This window comes from Mus musculus, chromosome 15 (assembly GCF_000001635.26).
Source record: "Mus musculus strain C57BL/6J chromosome 15, GRCm38.p6 C57BL/6J".
In the NCBI taxonomy this organism is placed as follows: Eukaryota; Metazoa; Chordata; class Mammalia; order Rodentia; family Muridae; genus Mus; species Mus musculus.
Genome location: NC_000081.6, coordinates 8,966,789 through 8,989,103, shown reverse-complemented (window position 1 = coordinate 8,989,103; position 22,315 = coordinate 8,966,789). Strand labels below are relative to the sequence as shown.

General features: G+C 40.5%; 1 protein-coding gene across 1 annotated transcript in view; it reads right to left on the bottom strand.

Annotated features, from left to right (window-relative positions):
• The window catches only part of Ranbp3l (RAN binding protein 3-like), a gene marked incomplete in the record, with an annotated part of 99,387 nt that extends 78,232 nt beyond the window's left edge, over positions 1-21,155 (bottom strand). The window contains 1 exon segment of the mRNA NM_198024.2: positions 20,588-21,155. Within this exon segment, the coding sequence (NP_932141.1) occupies positions 20,588-20,678 (91 nt within the window).
• Positions 21,156-22,315: the final 1,160 nt, after the last annotated feature.

The window sequence follows — 22,315 nt, the reverse complement described above, 5'->3', positions numbered from 1 at the left end:
AAGCTGATTATGGGATGGATCCCCGGATAGGGCAGTCTCTAGATGGTCCATCCTTTTGTCACAGCTCCAAACTTTGTCTCTGTAACTCCTTCCATGGGTGTTTTGTTCCCAATTCTAAGAAGGGGCAAAGTGTCCATACTTTGGTCTTCGTATTTCTTGAGTTTCATATGTTTTGCAAATTGTAACTTATATCTTGGGTATTCTAAGTTTCTGGGCTAATATCCACTTATCAGTGAGTACATATCATTTGAGTTCTTTTGTGATTGGGTTACCTCACTCAGGATAATGCCCTCCAGGTCCAACCATTTGCCTAGGAATTTCATAAATTCATTCTTTTTAATATCTGAGTAGTACTCCACTGTGTAAATGTACCACAATTTTTATATCCATTCCTCAGTTGAGGGGCATCTGGGTTCTTTCCAGCTTCTGACTATTATAAATAAGGCTGCTTTGAACATAGTGGAGCATGTGTCCATCTTACCAGTTGGGACATCTTCTGGATATATGTCCAGAAGAGGTATTGCGGGATCCTCCGGTAGTACTATGTCCAATTTTCTGAGGAACTGCCAGACTGATTTCCAAAGTGGTTGTACAAGCTTGCAATCCCACCAACAATGGAGGAGTGTTCCTCTTTCTCCACATCCTCGCCAGCATCTGCTATCACCTGAATTTTTGATCTTAACTATTCTGACTGGTGTGAGATGGAATCTCAGGGTTGTTTTGATTTGCATTTCCCTGATGATTAAGGATGCTGAACATTTTTTCAGGTGTTTCTCAGCCATTCGGTATTCCTCAGGTGAGAATTCTTTGTTCAGTTCTGAGCCCCATTTTGTAATGGGGTTATTTGATTTTCTGGAGTCTACCTTCTAGAGTTCTTTATATATATTGGATATTAGTCTCCTATCTGATTTAGGATAGGTAAAGATCCTTTCCCAATCTGTTGGTGGCCTTTTTGTCTTATTGACGGTGTCTTTTGCCTTACAGAAGCTTTGCAGTTTCATGAGGTCCCATTTGTTAATTCTCAATCTTACAGCACAAGCCATTGCTGTTCTATTCAGGAATTTTTCCCCTGTGCCCATATCTTCGAGGGTTTTCCCTACTTTCTCCTCTATAAGTTTCAGTGTCTCTGGTTTTATGTGGAGCTCCTTGATCCACTTAGATTTGACCTTAGTACAAGGAGATAGGAATGGAACAATTCGTATTCTTCTACATGATAACCACCAGTTGTGCCAGCACCATTTATTGAAAATGCTGTCTTTTTTTTTTCCCACTGGATGGTTTTAGCTCCCTTGTCGAAGATCACGTGACCATAGGTGTGTGGGTTCATTTCTGGGTCTTCAATGTACCCCATTTTTAAAGAGTTATTTGGCTCTCTGGAGTCTACATTCTTGAGTTCTTTGTATATTTTGGATATTAGCTCTCTCTTGGATGTAGAGTTGGTAAAGATTTTTGCCCAATGTGTGGGTTGCTGTTTTATTTTTTTGACAGTGTCCTTTGCCTTACAGGAGCATTTCAGTTTTATGAGGTCCTATTTGCCAATTGTTGATCTTAGAGCATAAGCCATTGGTGTTCTGTTCAGGAAATTTTTGCCTGTGCCAATGTGTTGAAGTTTCTTCCCCACTTTCTCTTCTATTAGTTTCACTGTATCTGGTTTTATGTAGAGGTCCTGGATCCACTTGGACTTGATCGTTGTACAAGGAGATAAGAATGGATCGATTTGCACTCTTCTACTTGCTGACTTCCAGTTGAATTAGCACCACTTGTTGAAAATGTTGTCTTTTTTTCCACGGGATACTTTTGGCTCCTTTGTCAAAGATCAAGTGACTATAGGTGTATGGGTTCATTTCTGGGTCTTCAATTCTATTCCATTGATCTACCTGCCTGTCTCTGTACCAATACCATGCAGTTTTTATCACTATTGCTCTGTAGTACAGCTTGAGGTCAGGCATGGTGATTCCACCAGAGGTTCTTTTATCCTTGAGAAGAGTTTTTGCTATCCTAGGTTTTTTGTTATTCCAGATGAATTTGCAGATTGCTCTTTCTAATTTGTTGAAAAATTGAGTTGGAATTTTGATGGGGATTGCATTGAATCTGTAGATTGCTTTTGGCAAGATAGCCATTTTTATAACGTTGATCCTGCCAATCCATGAGCATGGGAGATCTTTACATCTTCTGAGATCTTTAATTTCTTTCTTCAGAGACTTGAAGTTCTTATCATACAGATCTTTCACTTCCTTAGTTAGAGTCATGCCAAGGTATTTTATATTATTTGTGACTATTGAGAAGGGTGTTGTTTCCCTAATTCCTTTCTCAGCCTGTTTATTCTTTGTGTAGAGAAAGGCCATTGACTTGTTTGAGTTAATTTTATATCCAGCTACTTCACCGAAGCTGTTTATCAGGTTTAGGAGTTCTTTGGTGGAATTTTTAGGGTCACTTATATATACTATCATATCATCTGCAAAAAGTGATATTTTGACTTCTTCCTTTCCAATTTGTATCCCCTTGATCTTCTTTTGTTGTTGAATTGCTCTGGGTAGGACTTCAAGTACATGTTGAATAGGTAGGGAGAAAGTGGGCAGCCTTGTTTAGTCCCTGATTTTAGTGGGATTGCTTCCAGCTTCTCACCATTTACTTGGATGTTGGCTACTGGTTTGCTGTTGGTTGCTTTTATCATGTTTAGGTATGGGCTTTGAATTCCTGATCTTTCCAAGACTTTTACCATGAATGGGTGTTGGATTTTGTCAAATGCTTTCTCCACATCTAATGAGATGATCATGTGGTTTTTGTCTTTGAGTTTGTTCATATACTGGATTACGCTGATGGATTTCCATATATTGAACCATCCCTGCATCCCTGGGATGAAACCTACTTGGTCAGGATGGATAATTGTTTTGATGTGTTCTTGGATTCGGTTAGCAAGAACTTTATTGAGGATTTTTGCATTGATATTCATAAGGGAAATTGGTCTGAAGTTCTCTATCCTTGTTGGATCTTTCTGTGGTTTAGGTATCAGAGTAATTGTGGCTTCATAGAATGAGTTGGGTAGAGTACCTTCTGTTTCTATTTTGTGGAACAGTTTGTGAAGAACTGGAATTAGATCTTCTTTGAAGGTCTGATAGAACTCTGCACTAAACCCATCTGGTCCTGGGCTTTTTTTTTTTGGTTGGGAGACTATTAATGACTGCTTCTATTTCTTTAGGGGATATGGGACTGTTTAGATCATTAACTTGATCCTGGTTTAAATTTGGTACCTGGTATCTGTCTAGAAATTTGTTCATTTCGTCCAGGTTTTCCAGTTTTGTTGAGTATAGCCTTTTGTAGAAGGATCTGATGGTGTTTTGGATTTCTTCAGGATCTGTTGTTATGTCTCCCTTTTCATTTCTGATTTTGATAATTAGGATGCTGTCCCTGTGCCCTCTAGTGAGTCTGGCTAAGGGTTTATCTATCTTGTTGATTTTCTCAAAGAACGAGCTCCTCGTTTGGTTGGTTCTTTGAATAGTTCTTCTTGTTTCCACTTGGTTGATTTCGCCCCTGAGTTTGATTATTTCCTGCCATCTACTCCTCTTGGGTGAATTTGCTTCCTTTTTTTTCTAAAGCTTTTAGGTGTGTTGTCAAGCTGCTAGTGTGTGCTCTCTCTAGTTTCCTTTTGGAGGCACTCAGAGCTATGAGTTTCCCTCTTAGAAATGCTTTCATAGTGTCCCATAAGTTTGGGTATGTTGTGGCTTCATTTTCATTAAACTCTAAAAAGTCTTTAATTTCTTTCTTTATTCCTTCCTTGACCAAGGTATCATTGAGAAGAGTGTTGTTCAGTTTCCACGTGAATGTTGGCTTTCCATTATTTATTTTGTTATTGAAGATCAGCCTTAGTCCATGGTGATTTGATAGGATGCATGGGACAATTTCAAAATTTTTGTATCTGTTGAGGCCTGTTTTGTGACCAATTATATGGTCAATTTTGGAGAAGATACCATGTTAAGTCCATTTGTTTCATCACTTCTGTTAGTTTCACTGTGTCCCTGTTTATTTTCTGTTTCCATGATCTGTCCATTGATGAAAGTGGTGTGTTAAAGTCTCTCACTATTATTGTGTGAGGAGCAATATGTGCTTTGAGCTTTCCTAAAGTTTCTTTAATGAATGTGGCTGCCCTTGCATTTGGAGCATAGATATTCAGAATTGAGAGTTCCTCTTGGAGGATTTTACCTTTGATGAGTATGTAGTGTCCCTCCTTGTCTTTTTTGATAACTTTGGGTTGGAAGTCAATTTTATTCAATATTAGAATGGCTACTCCAGCTTGTTTCTTCAGACCATTTGCTTGGAAAATTGTTTTCCAGCCTTTGACTCTGAGGTAGTGTCTCTCTTTTTCCCTGAGATGAGTTTCCTGTAAGCAGCAGAATGTTGGGTCCTGTTTGTGTAGCCAGTCTGTTAGTCTATGTCTTTTAATTGGGGAATTGAGTCCATTGATATTAAGAAATATTAAGGAAAAGTAATTGTTGCTTCCTATTATTTTTGTTTTTAGAGTTGGCATTCTGTTCTTGTGGCTGTCTTCTTTTTGGTTTGTTGAGGGATTACTTTCTTGCTTTTTCCAGGGTGTGGTTTCTGTCCTTGTATTGGTTTTTTTTTCTGTTATTATCCTTTGAAGGGCTGGATTCATGGAAAGATAATGTGTGAATTTAGTTTTGTCATGGAATACTTTGGTTTCTCCATCTATGGTAATTGAGAGTTTGGCTGGGTATAGTAGCCTGGGCTGGCATTTGTGTTCTCTTAGGGTCTGTATAACATCTGTCCAGGATCTTCTGGCTTTCATAGTCTCTGGTGAAAAGTCTGGTGTAATTCTGATAGGCCTGCCTTTATATGTTACTTGATCCTTTTCCCTTGCTGCTTTTAATATTCTATCTTTATTTAGTGCATTTGTTGTTCTGATTATTATGTGTCAGGAGGAATTTCTTTTCTGGTCCAGTCTATTTGGAGTTCTGTAGGCTTCTTGTATGTTCATGGGCATCTCTTATTTTAGGTTTGGGAAGTTTTCTTCTATAATTTTGTTGAAGATATTTGCTGGCCCTTTAAGTTGAAAATCTTCATTCTCATCTACTCCTATTATTGTGTCCTGGATTTCCTGGATGTTTTGAATTAGGATCTTTTTGCATTTTGTATTTTCTTTGATTGTTGTGCCGATGTTCTCTATGGAATCTTCTGCACCTGAGATTCTCTCTTCCATCTCTTGTATTCTGTTGCTGATGCTTGCATCTATGTTTCCAGATTTCTTTCCTAGGTTTTCTATCTCCAGCATTGCCTCACTTTGGGTTTTCTTTATTATGTCTACTTCCCTTTTTAGGTCTTGGATGGTTTTATTCAATCCCATCACCTGTTTAGTCGTGCTTTCCTACAATTCTTTAAGGGATTTTTGTGCTTCCTCTTTAAGGTCTTCTACCTGTTTAGCAGTGTTCTCCTGTATTTCTTTAAGTGAGTTATTAAAATCCTTCTTGATGTCCTCTACCATCATCATGAGATATGCTTTTAAATCAGGGACTATCTTTTCAGGTGTGTTGGGGTACCCAGTACTGGGTGGGGGGGGGGAGTGCTGCGTTCTGATGATGGTGAGTGGTCTTGGTTTCTGTTAGTAAGATTCTTACATTTGCCTTTCGCCATCTGATAATCTGTGGAGTTAGTTGTTGTAGTTGTCTCTGGTTAGAGCTTGTTCCTCAGGTGTTTATGTTAGCCTCTATCAGCAGACCTGGGAGATTAGATCTCTCCTGAGTTTCAGTGTTCAGAGTACTCTCTGCACACAAGCTCTCCTCTTGCAGGGAAGGCGCCCAGATATCTGGTGTTTGAACCTGCCTCCTGGCAGAAGTTGTGATCCACTCACAGAGGTCTTAAGATCCCATGGAGGATCCTGTGGGTAGCTTGCAGGTGTCAGCAGACTCTGCACCCAAGCTACACCCTGTGCTGGCGGGGACCGGAAGGGCTCTGGTATTTTTCTAATGAAATAAATTTCCAGTTACTTCATCATACATTCTCTATCAGTCTGTGGTGGCAGCTCTTTAATGCCACACTGACGTCATTCTTTGTCCTAACCATGACTTCTCAATCCCAGTTTCAGGCTTGAGCTGTGTGATGTCAATGGATATGAGTGATCTTTGAAGCCTGGACATGCAGTGATTTATGAATGCCAATAACTTGAATTAATTATTTAGAAAAATATTTATTCATTTATTAAGAGTTAATTGTTTGTTCCAATCAAAGAGAGTATCAATATTTTAAGCTTATGGTGGAAGGGTGCAGATTATTCACAAAGGTAGGAAGAAGGTTGTAGCTAGACTTGTTTTCTAAAAGGCCCTCCAAGCCTGTGTTGTTTCCTCACAATCAAAATAGTTACTCTCTATGATGGTTTGTATATGCTTGGCCCAACTAGTAGCACTATTAGGAGGTGTGGCCTTGCTGGAGTAGGTGTGTCACTGTGGGTATGGGCTTAAGACCCTCACCCTAGCTGCCTGGAGACCAGTATTCTGCTAGCAGCCTTCAGATGAAGATGTAGAACTCTCAGCTCCTCCTGCACCCCATGCCTGCCTAGGTGCTGCCATGTTCCTACCTTGATGATACTGGACTGAACCTCTGAACCTGTAAGCCAGTCCCAATTAAATGTGGTCCTTTATAAGACTTGCCTTGGACTTGGTGTCTGTTCACAGCAGTAAAACCCTAAGTAAGACCCTTTCCTTAACTGATTTTAGCTTATTTCTTTTCTCAAGAAGAAAAACACTCCATCACTGTTTGGAAATGAAGCATCTTATATAAAAAAAAAAGTTGTCTTATTAAATAAAGAGAGGACAGTCAGTACTGCCAGTATATGTCTTGCTCCCTACTCCCCTCCCCCCAGTCTATCTACAATCACATTTCTCTGCAGATGACTAAAGGTAACACAGCCAACCCCAGACTGAAATGGCCAACTTGCACCACTTTAACCTTTTCCTTACTTTTTACTCTTTGTCCTTAGATGGCAGTGTCCCTGCCTATCTTAAAACTTAGGCACTTTTTTTTTTTCTTTCTGTTTTTTTGGTTGATTGACCATTCTGTGGATTAACCTAGGGCTTTAATGCTTTTGGGGTAAGTAAGTATTAGTCCTCTTTTCTTTTCTTTTTTCTTTTCTTTTCTCTTCTTTTCTGTTCTTTTTTCTTTTTCTTTTCTTTTCCCCCTTTCTCTCTTTCTCTTTCTTTTTCTTTTTTCCTTTTCCTTCCTTCCTTCCTTCCTTCCTTCCTTCCTTCCTTCCTTTCTTTCTTTCTTTCTCTCTCTCTTTCTCTCTCTCTCTCTCTCTCTTTCTTTCTTTCTTTCTTTCTTTCTTTCTTTCTTTTCTTTTCTTTCTTTCCTTTTTTACTTTAGGACAAGATCTCCCTAAGTTGCCCAGGCTGCCCTTGACAGAACTTGCCCTTAGGCTGCGCCTACTTTGAGCTTGGTTACTCTTCTGCTTCAGTCTCCAGAACAGCTAGGATTATAAGGATATTCCACGATGCCCACTCTACCCCAACTTTTTGTAAATTAGATCAGAAAAAGACAAGTTTTGGTGCCAATGACTTCAGCAGGTTACTGTACAAATCCCTTCAGGTCACTGTCCCTGGTTGCAAGCCTAGGTTATATTCCTGTGACCCCTGGTTGTCTGTGGCCATGCTTGGCAGATGAAGTGTCTGATGAGTGGGTAGAAGGAATGGAACTTTACGAGGAATAAAATTTTAGTGCATTTTGAATCCTGACTTTTGGTTATTTTGCTAGATTTGCCCATCAACTTCATTAAGAAGTAACTCAGGTGTGAAACTTCCTTTACCAAAATGTTGATTAAATTTTCAGATTCAGTTAATGATTTAATACAAAAGCTGACCCAACATTTGAAACACAGCATCCTGTTTCCATTTAAAAAGAAAGCTGGGCCTAGGGCTATAGCTCTGCAGTAGAGCACTTGCCCAGCAGCAGCAGCAGCAGCAGCAGCGACAAAAACAAAAGGTGAATCATAGTGGTGACCATGATTTAGCCCTTTTCAATTTGTAGCTTTGGACTTTGATAGTTTGTTTAACCAAAAAACTCAAACCATTTCTCTTAAGTCATTTCACCCCAGTTTTTAAAACATGGTGTATTACTTTGCTTAATATTTTATAAAATATACAAGACATGGGCTTTCAGCATCTAACAACTCCGCTCGCCTGGCCTGCAAGTTGCTGGCTCAGGAACCATACATTTGCACTGACACAGCTGTATTTTCTTACCGACTTTGTTTAGACTAAAAGTCACCCTCCCTAAATCAGTTGAATGTGGCTCAAAATCCATATAGAATTTAACTGGTGGCTTATTAACTGCCTATCTGGAACAAGCAATGCACAAACTGATTTCAAGGGCACCAGACATCAGGCCAGCTCTTTCACAAGTAACCAGAGTATCTTCCAGGCAGTGAGCATGGCTCAGTCAATCCAGACCCAGGCCCAAGTCAAGGTTAACTTAGCTATCTTTTGTAATAAAATAAATACGTGAAGTGATTGCTAGTGTCTGGCATATAGCAAATGTTCCATACATGATTTTTTTGTAAGTGACATGTTAATGCTGTGATACGGTCTAAGATACAAACATACTTTTCTGCTCTCAAAAAGGTTGTAAAACATTGGTTATTTTATTCAGGTATGTGTTGTCTCCTTAAACCACAGGGTCTTGGTTTTGAGTGAGGTCTTGTGAGTCCCTGTTTGAAAGCATCACCCACACATTACACAGAACAGAAAATACAGATTAAAGTTAGATTAGTAAGTACAATATGCCCTAGCCCTCTGGCGTCAGTACACAGGTGTGTAGGCTGTACAAGGTTTGTCTCTTTATTCCATGGGAGTGCTGTGCATACTTTATCACTATTATATATGCATTTCTGACTGTAGAACATGTGAGAAGACACTTTTCTTATGACAGCTGCAACTGGCGTTAGAAGACATCAGCAAAGGTTAAGGACCTACACATGACGGATAGGCAAAGGTGGAACTGATGATCTGCCTGAAGACTTGTACCCCAGAGGCTGCTTCCAACACCAGGAAACTCTCACTACTAGCCCCTCATTTATCTGTCTCAATATCAGAGATTGTTGAAAGTTACTGCCGTAAGCATCAAAAAGCAATTTTTACTGAAAGTATTGACATTCAAGAATCTTGGATTATCTAACATTTTATCTAAATACTTTAGGAGTACTTCCTAGTCTTGCACAAATGGATGGAAGGCTCTAGCAAGGCACCCAAGTTCAGTGTCCAGTGGTTTTTACTGAAAGGTCCAGTCTCCATTAACAAACAGAAGAATCCCTGGCTACTGACTGACTACACAGAACACTGTCTGAGGAATGCTATTTTGTCTGAGCAAAGTTGGTAGGCAAAGTGTAATCAGATTACTTAAAGATAACAAAGTTTGGGACAGCATGTGAACTGCTTTGTGTTTGATTGCACATAAATGTGTGCTTAATAAGTGTCTGTCCATTCAGAAGAGCTTGGCCTAAGACTTATTTTATTTTAACATGACAACACAGTTGTTGAGGAATAACTTAATTTTTTCCTCACCTCTAACTTTTTGGCAGTTACCTCTCCACAAGAATGCAAAAGCTGTAAAATGACCAAATAGCCCAAATTAGTATGTATATTAGTATATTAGTACTCCTGTCTCACGCACAGTCAAAACCAAAGCTCTTATAGAAATGTCCTTCCATCTTCTTAACATGCACCTAAGACCACTCAGGTCTCTTTTGGTCCTTCCAACGTGCTTCTATCCAAAGTGTGGCCCACAGAAGTGCAAATAGTCAATGGGTCTTACACGCGTTCTCGCGACCGGCCAGGAAGAACGCAACAAACCGGAATCTTCTGCGGCAAAAGCTTTATTGCTTACATCTTCAGGAGCAAGAGTGCAAGAGAGAGAAAAAGAACAAGAAAAAGAACAAGAACAAGAGAGCAAGAGAGAGAAAACAAGAGAAAGAATGGCAAAACCCCGTCCCTTTTAAGGAGAATTATCCTCCGCCTAGGACGTATTACTCCCTGATTGGCTGCAGCCCATCGGCCCAGTTGTCATCACGGGAAAGGCAGAACACATGGCGGGAAAACTGCCCCTGCACGTGTGCAGATTATGTTTACCACTTAGAACACAGCTGTCAGCGCCATCTTGTAATGGCAAATGTGAGGGCGGCTCCCCACAAATGGGAACGTGTTTGAAAGGAAACCACTCAGCCCCATCCCCCTCCTTCCCGAGACATTCTAATAGGAAAGCCACAGGCAAACCCAGCAAGTTCCAGCAACTGTGCCATCTGATGGTTAGTAAAGTTTCTGAGACAGTCTTGCTTTGTAGCCAAGGCTGGCCTGGAACTTGCAATCCTCCTGCCACTGGCCCTCAAGTGCTCATGCAGCCTCGCCAGTTGGCACAGCTGTTATGGGACAGTCCCCAAGGTATGCTCAGAAATTCTTGTAAGTGTTCTGTTTTGCTCTGTATGGTCTTAACCTCTGTACTATGCTAAATCTATAATAACGTTTATCATAGGCGTGTGGATAGTCAGACCTTGGTACCTGAAGGCAACAATGCAGTGATGTTGTACTAAAGCAAGTGAACCAACAGCTAGAATCACATGCTGAGTCTAAGTCATGAGCCTCCCAGTCTGCATCTGCACCAAAGTAAACCCGGAGGGCTATGACCCCAGTGTTGCCCAGCTTTCTCCCCAGCCTCCTGCAGGTTCCTCTTCACATTCCTCTTATAGAGGCCTGCCTGGAGCACACTCTGCCATGACACTCTATTCTTTCTATTCTACATTTCATCCCTCTGCAGTATAACCACTTACACTAAGATTTCTATTTATTTATTTTCTTTACTGTGTCTGCCCTTCTGCCTGTCAGACAGTGGCACCTTGTGGGCAAGAAGTTCTGAATGCTTTGCTCTCTGGAACCTTAACACAGTACCTCGTCCATGGCAGAGGTTCAGGATATATCTGTTTACTAGAGCGAATGAAGCATGTTGTGAGTTTAAGCAAGAGGGAAGATTGAGAGGGGGAAATAAAGCTCATTAAACGTTGGCTGCTTACTTCAAGAATATTTATTTAAAGACACCATGGATTTAATAAAAAAAAATTAAAAAAAAAACTTTCTCTGAAGCCATTGATTCTAAGCAATGTTCTATGCAAGACCTAAAAACCACTGAAGTCTCTCCCTAACTACTTTTGGGGGACTCAGAGAACCAAACTGTAAGACTTTGTTCACACTTATCACATGATCCACCACTAATCTGCACTCTCAGCCCAAACTGTGACACAATGATTTTATATTTTCATTTATTTTACATTAATCCCATTAATTTGTGATTTTAGGTAACTGTGTTATTAATATGGGAGTTAGGTAACTGTGTTATTAATATGGGTGTTCTAATCTTCAGGGATAATTTTAACAAGCAGTTGTAGTAATTATTAAACTCACTTAGGCAATGACCCACACTTCATACTGAGACCCGATAGCAGCTACCCCACCAGTAGAACACCATAATGTTCTTGCTCCTTGGGCAAGCAGTTAAAAATCACAAAGATACTCCTACCCCTTAGTCATGCATGAGAGTTGCTATTAGAAGCCTGCAGGCACCTTGAGAAAGCAACGCCTCCCAGATAATCTCACACTTAAAAAAATAGGAAGAAAATGCTGTGGATGGCTCTGGGTTGCTTGTATTTTATGTTAATTCTGCTCTCCCAGGAGATGTTACCTGGAATGAAGAATGAGTCACGTGCTTAAGGTGGCTTCTTGTGAACCAGTCCCCTAATGAATCAATCACTGGGTGAGTAGACCGGGCTTCTGGGGTGGATGGAGGAAGAGGGGAAGCAGGAGAGAGTTAGGTCTTTTGGAACAGGGGCAGCAGAGGGTTAAGATGTAGCTGCTAGAGTTTCCCAGGATCATGGAGGATCCCCAAGGATTCACCACCTGAGGAACTGGATTTTAATAAGGCTTACAAGATTAGGATTTAGTTGTTGCTCCCAGAGATTGAGTTACCATCATTTCTGAACTAAGTTTGTGTTGCCCTTCTCTTCATGCAGCAGCTCATCTGGGTTCAAGAGAGAAAGGTACGGCAGCAAAATGTGGGTTTGCCAGATGTCACCACAAAGGCCATGGGGGATTCAAAGCACATGAGGTTGGTGTGGTAACGACCCACCAGTGGGAAGCTAGCAGGCTGTATGGAGAGTTGGAGGCATAAGCGTGAGAACGTGCTGGAATTCCTTTTTTAAAAATATTTCCTGCAACCGGAAAATCACATACAATAAGACATGTGGGTAAGATTTGATAAATCTATGTCCTCAGATAATCAAACCTCTGTCCTGATGTATAAGATATGTCCACTGCCCACGAAGGTCCCTCATATCCTGTTTGAATAATTTCCTTACCTTGGGAACAACTGTCACGATTTCTGTCATCATAACCTAGTTTTGTTTTAGAATTTCATGTAGCTAGAATAATACATCATATATTTTGGGGCTGACTTATTGTGAGTCAAAGTAGCGTTTCCTGAGTCTTACCTTCACGGCTGTGTATTTCAGAGATTCATTTCTTTCTACTGAATGATATTCCAGCCTATGAATAGACACAATGTGCTTATCTATGTGTGACCATTTATGAACATAATCTGCTATGTGCACTTATTCATTTCTTACTTCTCAGTGGAAGTGACGGTTTATAGGGTTAACTGTTTAAATAAACTGCTGACCCAGTTTTCAAACTGGTTAAACCACTTCACTCCACATCTTTCAAATGACATATCATCAGTAATTTAAATTTTAACCACAGTGGTTACATTAGTTATCTTTCCATGGTAATTTCCATGTGACAAAATATCTCCAATGACCTACTTAGAAAGAGGACATATGTATTCTGGCTCACAGTCTGAGAAGTTTGAGTCCATGGTCAGTTCATCCCATCATTCTGGGACTGGGTTGGCACATCGGTGTGGGAGAACATAGGACAGCAAACCCACTCACTCACTTCATAGTCAAGAACTTTAAAAAGAAGAGAAAAGGAGCAGAAAGCATGGGCTTCACAACCGTTGGCCTCCCAGTGGGCGCCAGTGCCTCCCAGTAGTACCACACCAGGTTAGTAGGCTTTAGCTCATGGACCTGAGGTGATGTCCCAAATTCAAATTATGCATTCACTGAGACATAGTGATGTCCTATGGTGGCCTTATTTCATGTTGCTTTAAGAAAGAACACAGTTGGGGCTTTTACATGTTCTTGTTGGCTATTTTATTTTTGAAGTATGCATCAGATCATTGGTTCACATTTCAAATTAAATTATTCTTGCGTTGCGAGAGTGCTTAACTCTTACTATTCTGGCTGCAAATTGTGTGTATATGTGGGATCATTGTTCTCTCCCAGTCTGCCCTCTTCATAGTATCTTTTAAAGAAAAGACAGTTTTAATGATGAAAAATTAATTTACATACTTCTATAGCTTACTGATTTTTATGCCTGTCATGAAAAACTGTCCATTCTAATGGTAGGGATATTTTCTTATGCTTTTGTCTAGAAACTTTATACATTTAGTTTTTATATTTCAGACACATCCCATCACAAACTAACTTTTATGGAAAATAGGTTTTGAAATTCATTTCCTCAGTAACGTGTTCTCATATTTGTTATAGAATTATCCCAGAAAAGACTATCCTTTGTCCTATTTGGGATATTCATCAAAAACCATGTGTGTGGATGCTGAGATGGCCCAGCAGGTAAAGGCACCAGGCTTGCTGCCGAGCCTGATGACTTGGGCTCATATGGTGGAAGGAGAATAGTGGCAGCCTCCAGTTGACCTTTAATTTTTTACATTTGAGCCATGGCACATGCATGCCATGACCTCATACACAGACACATGACACACACACACACACACACACACACACACACACACACACAGAGAGAGAGAGAGAGAGAGAGAGAGAGAGAGAGAGAGAGAGAGGAGAGAGAGCTTACTCCCTTGAATGAGGGTCTCTTTCTGAACCAGGCTGGTGGCCAGAAAGCCCAGGGATACTCTTTTCTTTGCCACCACAGTGCTAGGGATACACACACACACACACACACACACACACACACATACACACACACACACATGTGTATATAACTATGCATATATACCTATATATACTCCTAAATATACCTTTATATATTTACATATATATATCAATTACCCATATATACCTATATATACTCATATATAGCCATATAGACACCTATACATATATTATATACACCTATATACACGTCTATATATACTTATGTATATGTATATATAGGTGTGTATATGTGTGTATGTGTGTGTGTGTGTATATATATATATATACACACACACACACATACATGTATACCTACAAGCCACACCCTGCTTTTTATATAGGTGCTGAGGTCTGAGCTCAGTACTCATAGTTTCGCAGTAAGCACTCTTACCATCTGGCTATCTCCAGTCCCCAAGGATAGATATTTTCTTTTATACTTCACTGTGCTATTGTTCCTCTTGCAAGTGTTTAAGTGCTCAGGCTTTATACACATTTTTTGTTGGCTTAATTTGCACATATTATAATATTTTAAACTCAATATACGTATTAAAATTTAGTTTGTGTGTTGACTTGTTATTCCTGGTTCTCTTTGGGGTTTTTCTATCATCTTTTAGTAAAATCACTTTAAATTCTTTCTATATGTAAACCTTTTATTTCTTCCAAGGAAACTTAGTACACTGGCTAGAATCTTCAACATCATGTTGACTAGAAGTGGTAGCAGTGAGTACCCTCAATTCTTCAGAAAGCAATTCTCTTGTCTTCTATTATCCATTGGCATTAACGTTGCTTATCTTATAAAAGCTCTGCTCTCATCAGTTAAGAAAGCTCACTTCCAGTCTAATATTTTGATTTTTATTTTACCAATCAGCGTTGAAAAGTTTATCAATTTAATTGTTTTTCAGGAAATAGCTCCTGAGAACCAAGGACGAATTGATTACTTCCTTAAAGCTTTATTCTGGATACTAGAAAAACAAACAACATTTGTTTCTTTGGTTTCCTTAAGTATGCATTCAAATATGTAATAAATGTGGCCTTGCGGAACTGTGACCTTTTTAAAATGTGGTAAAATACACTTGCTACAAAGTTTGTCCTTGTGGCAAGCATTCAGTTCAGAAGAAGTAATGATATTGCTATCGATGTTCATCCACCTCCAGAACGCTTTACTTTATAAACGGAAACTGTATCATTAAGCCATCATTCACCACTCCACCAAGGGGGAAGTTTATTAAAGTAAGGATTCCTACACTAAGTCCAAGCTTGGACACAAGAGTCAAACCGTTTTTCAGGCACAAAGCTTCTTATTTTCCCAACTCTTTAAAAGTAATCAATATCTATCTCTATTCATGTGTGAAGATCAATACAAGCAATTCTCCACAGCCAGAACAAAGGCCACTCGAGCCTCCGCAAGGCTCCCTTTAGGTTGCAGTGTGGATCCTTCCACCTTTGGTCCGAGTTCATTCTGACTATGTGTCATTTATATGATGCCACACTGTGTGTACAGCATCAGTGTTTCAGGACCACAAAGGAAGGTACAAATCTATTTGGAGAACCATCACATTGTCTCATGATAATCTCATCTAAAGGAATTACACATTTATAATTGTGCAGTAGCAACTGCAGTCCCTCTTCGTACCGTATGTTTATTTCATATGTCATAAGACCCTAGGTAATAAAGTACATTCATACATCACTATAGGAAAGAATTGAAGAAAATAGTATACTCATAATAATCCAAATGTAATGTGTATTTTAACTCTATCCAAAGTGTTAAAGAATATTAGCCTAGTTTTTAATATTTAATTCCTCAGAAAACCCACATTTGAAATCAATCTTGAGAGAAAAGACATGTTTGCATTCTCAGGCTCTGACATTCACCTACATGATGGTAGGTATCATTAAAATGTGTTGATTACAAATTAAAGGCTGGGCTAGGGGGTGTCAGTCTGTATTTCTTCTTATTTTGTATGTTTTTTATTGAAAATAAATTTTTCAAACACTGTATTTTGAGTATGTTTTCCTCTCCCCTAACATCTCCCAGTTCCTCCACACCACACCTCCCAGAGGAATCCAACCCTTTCTGTTTCTCATTAAAAAGCAAACAGGCATCTGAGGATGCCTTTCAATTCTTGACTTTTAGGAAACTACCTAGAATAATGTACATTGGGGATAAAGCACAGACTGAAAAATGACCAAATATAATAAATACGTGTTCTTTGTCCCTGTGTCTTTCACAAAGCTTCACAAACTGAATTTTCTGAGCGGCAGATGTGGCTTTGTTATGCCAGTGAAATGGCAATTAGACTCTTAAGACATTTTTAAGGGTAGGGCTGGCCACATTATTGGAGGCTGAACTCTTCAGCTTCTGCCCACTGAAGGGATCTAGAGAAGGAATGATAACTGAGCTCAGTCAAGTGATCAATGACATCATCAATCACGCCTACATAATGCAACTCATATAAAAACTTTAGACACAGACCAGTGGATTCTGCTGGCTGATGAATCTATCAGTATGTGGGAGCAGGGCACACGCTGACTCCTTGGAGACCAGCCCCTCTGCTCATAATCCACCCAGACCTATAGTTCAAATCTCTGACCTGGTTAATAATCTGTATCCTCTGTAATGAAGGAGTGATCACAAGTCAAGTAATACAGAATTCTGTCGCCCATCCTGGTGAATTGTCAAGTCTGGGAGAGGACTAGGACATTTTGAATTTGTGGCTGATCCTGCAGAGCTGCGATTAGTTTGCAAACTCCTGGAATTAGTGATGGGTGTCTGAAGTGGGGCAGCCTTGTAAGATTATGTGATTATGTGTGGAGTCTTTGCTGCCTCTTGGTAGTGACAGAATTGAATTGAATCACAAGAAACTCAAGGAACTGATGTCAGAATTGTATCAATACACACAAAGAATATTAAGAGGCATTCCAAGGCATTTTGGATGCTTGAGGGAAAGTTTCTTTGATATGAACCTATGGAAAATGATCAAATATTGTAACACTAAGGTATACACTCTGGAAAAGAGTTATACAGAACAAAATTAACATTCCAAATAGCCCTTAATTATGAGGTGATCTTAGGAAGGTCATTTAAGCTTGGAGGGTATTTCTACACATCTTAAAATGAGCTCATTACACTGGGTTTTAGATCATTTTATGGCTCAATAAATTGGCTGGGTCACAGTACCAATATAGTCAACATGTCTACAAGTGCTTTGAGTGACATTAAAATGTATGGCTTAGGACACAGTTCTTCACAATGTGTATAGGCTCCCCCCAGTCATCTCAAGGCCTGAATAGAACAAAGGATTTCTCTCCATTGAACAGAGAGGAACAGGCACCAACTGGAGCAGCATCATCACCATCACCATCATCATCGGTCTCATCTTGGGCTCAGGCTCATACCTAGACTTGCCAGCATCCATAATTGCCCTGTCTCTCACCATTACTAGTGCACTACTTTATATGTTTGTTGCATGCATTAGATGAGAACACACATGAAGCCATTTGTAAATTTTAAAGCACTAGCCAACACAAAGATGGCTGCTGGTTTGATATATGTAATGCATAATGAACCTGACATGTAAACATTTATACTTACCAGTGTTGTCTGTATTACCTCACAGATGTAAACATCAGTCCTTACCAGTTTTATCCAAATTACAGATAAGTAGATGAAAAATAACAAAGAAGAAGCTGTAAGGTAAGAGGAAGCAGAAAGAGAGAGAAAGGTGCTAAATTTCTGTTCTGGAAAAGTGTAATGTCTGTCATTGAGAGTCAGCTCAGGGTAGACAGGAACCTTAGCTTAGTTGGATTAGTTCATTTATCTACCAAGCATGTAACCCAAGGCTTCACATAGTTGTTGCCCAAACAGTCAAAGAGTTAATAACCTTTATTTATGCAATCAAACAAAATGGTATATTTTCATGAATGACTAGATAGTAAGACTAAATACCAGAGTTAAAATAGAATACATTAGCATACTGTGTGCAGGGCTAGAAATACATGTGTGTACTAAATCTGACCATGCTTTAGCAGAGTTATATGTTAATAAACCAAAGTCCACATGGTAGATGAGAACTAGAAGATCAACCTGGCTGAAGTGAGGCCAAAAGCTTCATATTCATATGTGTTTATATATGTTCTTAATCAATACATGCAACAAACATCCAAAATAGGTAATTAATCATGGTTTGTGTGTGGGGGAGAGGGAGAGGAAGACGGAGACGGAGAGGGAGAGGGGAATATGGATAGAGGGAGACAGAGACAGAGAGGGAGAGAGAGACAGAGATGGGGTAGAGGGGAAGAGGGAGGGAGCACTTATGGATGCTGGCAAATGAAGCTGGGGTACAGACCCACAGTGGCTTCCTTCTAGAAGGCAATGAACACCTTTGCCTCTTTGGACCTTTGCTGAACTTTGCAAAATAGCAAGGCGCAAATATAGCTTTGGGAAAACCCATTGCCACCACACCGAATGAGCACCTTCAAACCTCAAGACTGCAATAGATGTAAACATGTAGGTTATAGGAACTGGGCTGCCATTTAACAGGTCACTGGTCAGACCTCTAGATGATATTTCTTGTGGCACCCAGTGGCTAGTCTGGATTTCATTAGCATGCCTCACAACTTCGGGGATGGTGGTTTTGGTGGGCATATATTTTCAGAATTGGCCCCAGAAGAGTGTGGTTGCTTTCCAAAGATTCCGAGTGAAGAGCTCCTGGTTGAGAAGGGAGGAGTAGGCTGGAGCCTTCTTGGTATTTTGGGAAGTATGTCATCATAATGATATTTCCAGGCTTCTCTGGATGGCCAGTAAATGAGAAACCATCAAGACAGCCATCCTTAAATTAAAACAACAGAGGGATATTATTTTCCACTTATAAAATTGGAAACAAACTCTAAAGCTAATGCCCAGTCTTACGGGGATCATGCCCTTTCCAAACTTCAGTCCTGGAGAGTGGAAAACCACTTGGCCAGAAAAAAAAAGTTTAAAAATTGCATAATGTTTAGGACATATCATTCTCTAAGAATTTGCCCCATGCAATGAATCGTCTGTGTACAGTTATAACTATTAACTTATGCTTAATTGGGTTAACTTTAGTGACAAGTGTCTGATATTGCCCACTAAAAATAATGTTGGGGAGATCATATATAATGATGCAAGAATTTGTCCATCATGTACTGGCATTTAAAGGGCAGTTTACAGAGTACTAAGTGCCAAATAAGTGGAGTCTTTTTGTTTTTAAAAGCAAGCAAAATAACAGTCCAAGCACATACATTGAAGAAGAGACTAGGCTGCCTGTTAAAATATTCACAGCAGGCGTCTTTAGGATGTCACTTACAGGACTTCTTTTTACTCACTTCTCCAGGCTCCTCTCACCAAATTTTCTATTATAAATATCACATCTGAATGAGAGAAGCTGAGGCCTTGCACATTTTAAGTAAAAGAGAGCAGCAAAGAAACACCTAGACAAAACCGAAGATTTCCTAGTAACACGTGAGCCACGTGGACAGTGCCACGTCTAAGGCTATTGGCTCAAAACTCCCTCTTTTAACCAGCGTGCTCTGAAAGGCTTATACTGTACTCCTTACACAGGAATCATCTCCTGTCCCTGCTCTGCTAAGCCCCGTGTGGCATGAGGTCACTCAGCTCAGCTCCGGAATCTTGCAGGGAGGTGGCTTGAGACATTCACCAAATGTTAGCACCCCTACGCTACCTTGAATGTGGGAGGTTTCCATCCATTAGCAGCTACCCACCAGGAGAGTGAAATCCAAAGCCAAGTATACACAGAAATAAATGAGGCTCTTATGCACTGTATATCCTAGATCCATGACAGGCTGCAAGGAGTTAGATGCGTTTGGAAAGTTCTTAGCCTGGGGGAGGGGCAGGGTGATGCTGGTGTCATCAGCTCACAGCCTTTCCCACTAGTGTCTTCTGTTGTCCTTATCAAGGGGATAGAGTAGTAGTTGGTCTATTTGTATCAATCGTCTGGCTGAGTAGTCAATCTGAAATGCTTTTAAAGATTATTCATGGAAAGCCTGGTGAGGTGTGGCGTTTAGGTGTCCATCAAGTCAAATGCCACACTGTCTGTTCCAGATCTCTTTGGACTCTAAAATGAGTGCCAAAATATGCATTTTCCACAACTGAATGAGTCAGAGGTCTTCACAAAGTTAGATGTAAGCAAAGCCCCTACTAGTAGTAGGACATGAGGTTAGCGCCAGGCTAACAAAGCTGCTCTTGGCTAAATTTCCTCAATAGCCCAGTCAGCCTTGCCCCATGGGTGTTTTCAATTATACACACCCTAGCACACTCTACACAACTGGCAGTGTCTAGTTTGAGTACCTGTTTCCAAGGAATATGTATTCTCAAAAGTCTTTCAAGAAATGATAATCCTTTAAATCAACAGCGAGGCCACGGGAACCTACTGTCCAGCCTATTATTCTTCCTCTCAGAGGGTGCAAGCTCTTCACCAGCCCACCCTTCCCCAGACATACAAAAGGTCAGAAAGTCACAGAGCGCAGGACTTTGCTCTCTAGACCCACCTTGCTGTTGCCGATCCTCCTGCACCTGCAGCTGACGCGTGCACGAACTGGTGAACAGGTGGCTGTCGTCTTTCCTTTGTGTTGTAGACATGGTACCAACGATCTGGCTGTGACTCGGGGACCACTAGCGCAGTTTGTCTTAGCCAGACATCAAAAACTGTCTTCAGAAGTTACTTGGAAAGAACACAGAGGCACGCGCAGATCTCGCCTCGCATGTAAAACATTTACTCCTCGAAAAGCATGCCAGGGTTTCTACTGGTCAAGAATTCTGCAGTAAATATTTACCAGTATCGCACCTCCTGCCTACAAAGATGCCAGCTTATTTGGCTGGAAACACGACTTAACTCTTAGTTTATTTTAAAGCGCCCTGGACCTTTCCCCTTTTAGAATGTTCAAAAAGAAACGACGTCTCTCGGTGAAACTAGCTCTCTCGTTCAATTTTAGCCGTTTTCAGTTCCTTCTCTGCTGTAAAGTCCAGTCCCTCTAGTGTAGAGAGGACTGCTAGAGAAACAAGCAAAGGGGGAAAGCGCTGCAGGATTAAATCTGCCTGGTTGGAGTTCGCCCCTGTGACAGTTGGATGTGTACAGTTCTTAAGGGAGGCTGGAGGGGAGGAGACTGGGCTAGCTGATTAGCATAGAGAGGCAGGCAAGAAATAGCATTCTTATTGTTTTAACGGAGTGACCAAAGCAGGGATGGTAAAGATGTCCGGACAGCACAGCAATTAACCACCTTGCTTCTGCTGCGTTGTCATTAAAGCCCAAGCCCAAAGCAGGGCTTGGGCAGTGCAGTTATTCTCAGGCACAAGCGAAATGGAAAAGATCCAGCTGGATCTGGTCAGGAGCGCATGGAAATGTACTGCTGGGACTCTCGGACTCTGTAAACAGCTCCGAGGCTCCAGGAGAGGAGCACAAAACACTACCCGGAAACATTAGCTTTGCTTCCCAGCACAGTCTCGACCACTGCTGCCTCTGGGTTGTAAGACAAGGCAGCTTGTGAGGTTTCTTGTGCTTGCCGGTCCATCACTGTTGGAAAGCAAACCCTAAACTCCTTAGACTCAGTGAAGTCATAATGAATATCATAGGTCCTGCCTTGCAGCGTGACTCTGAGCGAGACGCTCTGCTTGAATTTGGAAACTGATATAAAACACCCTAATAAGGTTGCCTCCTTATGATATCTAGAAGGCAGGGAGATGTGTCTCTTCTTGTTTTCTTCTTTCATCCTAAGGCAATTGACAATTTCCCAAGCATATTTTCATTTCTGAAAACACATGAAATGCATATATCACTTCACCTTTGTAATTCTTGTGACTAATTCAAATGAATTTTTTGTATTATATTTTGGGTTTTATTTGATAAAGCTGGCATAAAGATGTAGACTTGAAGAAGTGGATTCCTGGGCACAATCTGAGATATAAAGTTAAGTATGAAATCTACACTCTCACACCCATATGTTTGTGTGTGCATACCCAGGCATACACTCACACCTGAGACAATGCACACAGTCACACATGTATCCAAACCCAAATGTGTGTGCACAAACGCACACACATGCACACCCACGCACATGTGTTTCTTAATTCTCTGTTCCAGACAAAGGAGCAAAGCCTTTGTACACAAAGCTGGTGTTTGCCTTCATTGATGGACTCCAGCTTTTCTGTAGGTCTGTCACAAGTGCTACCATGTTAGAGACTAGGGCTGATGCTTGGGGACCCTTAGGGTTCTGCTTGGG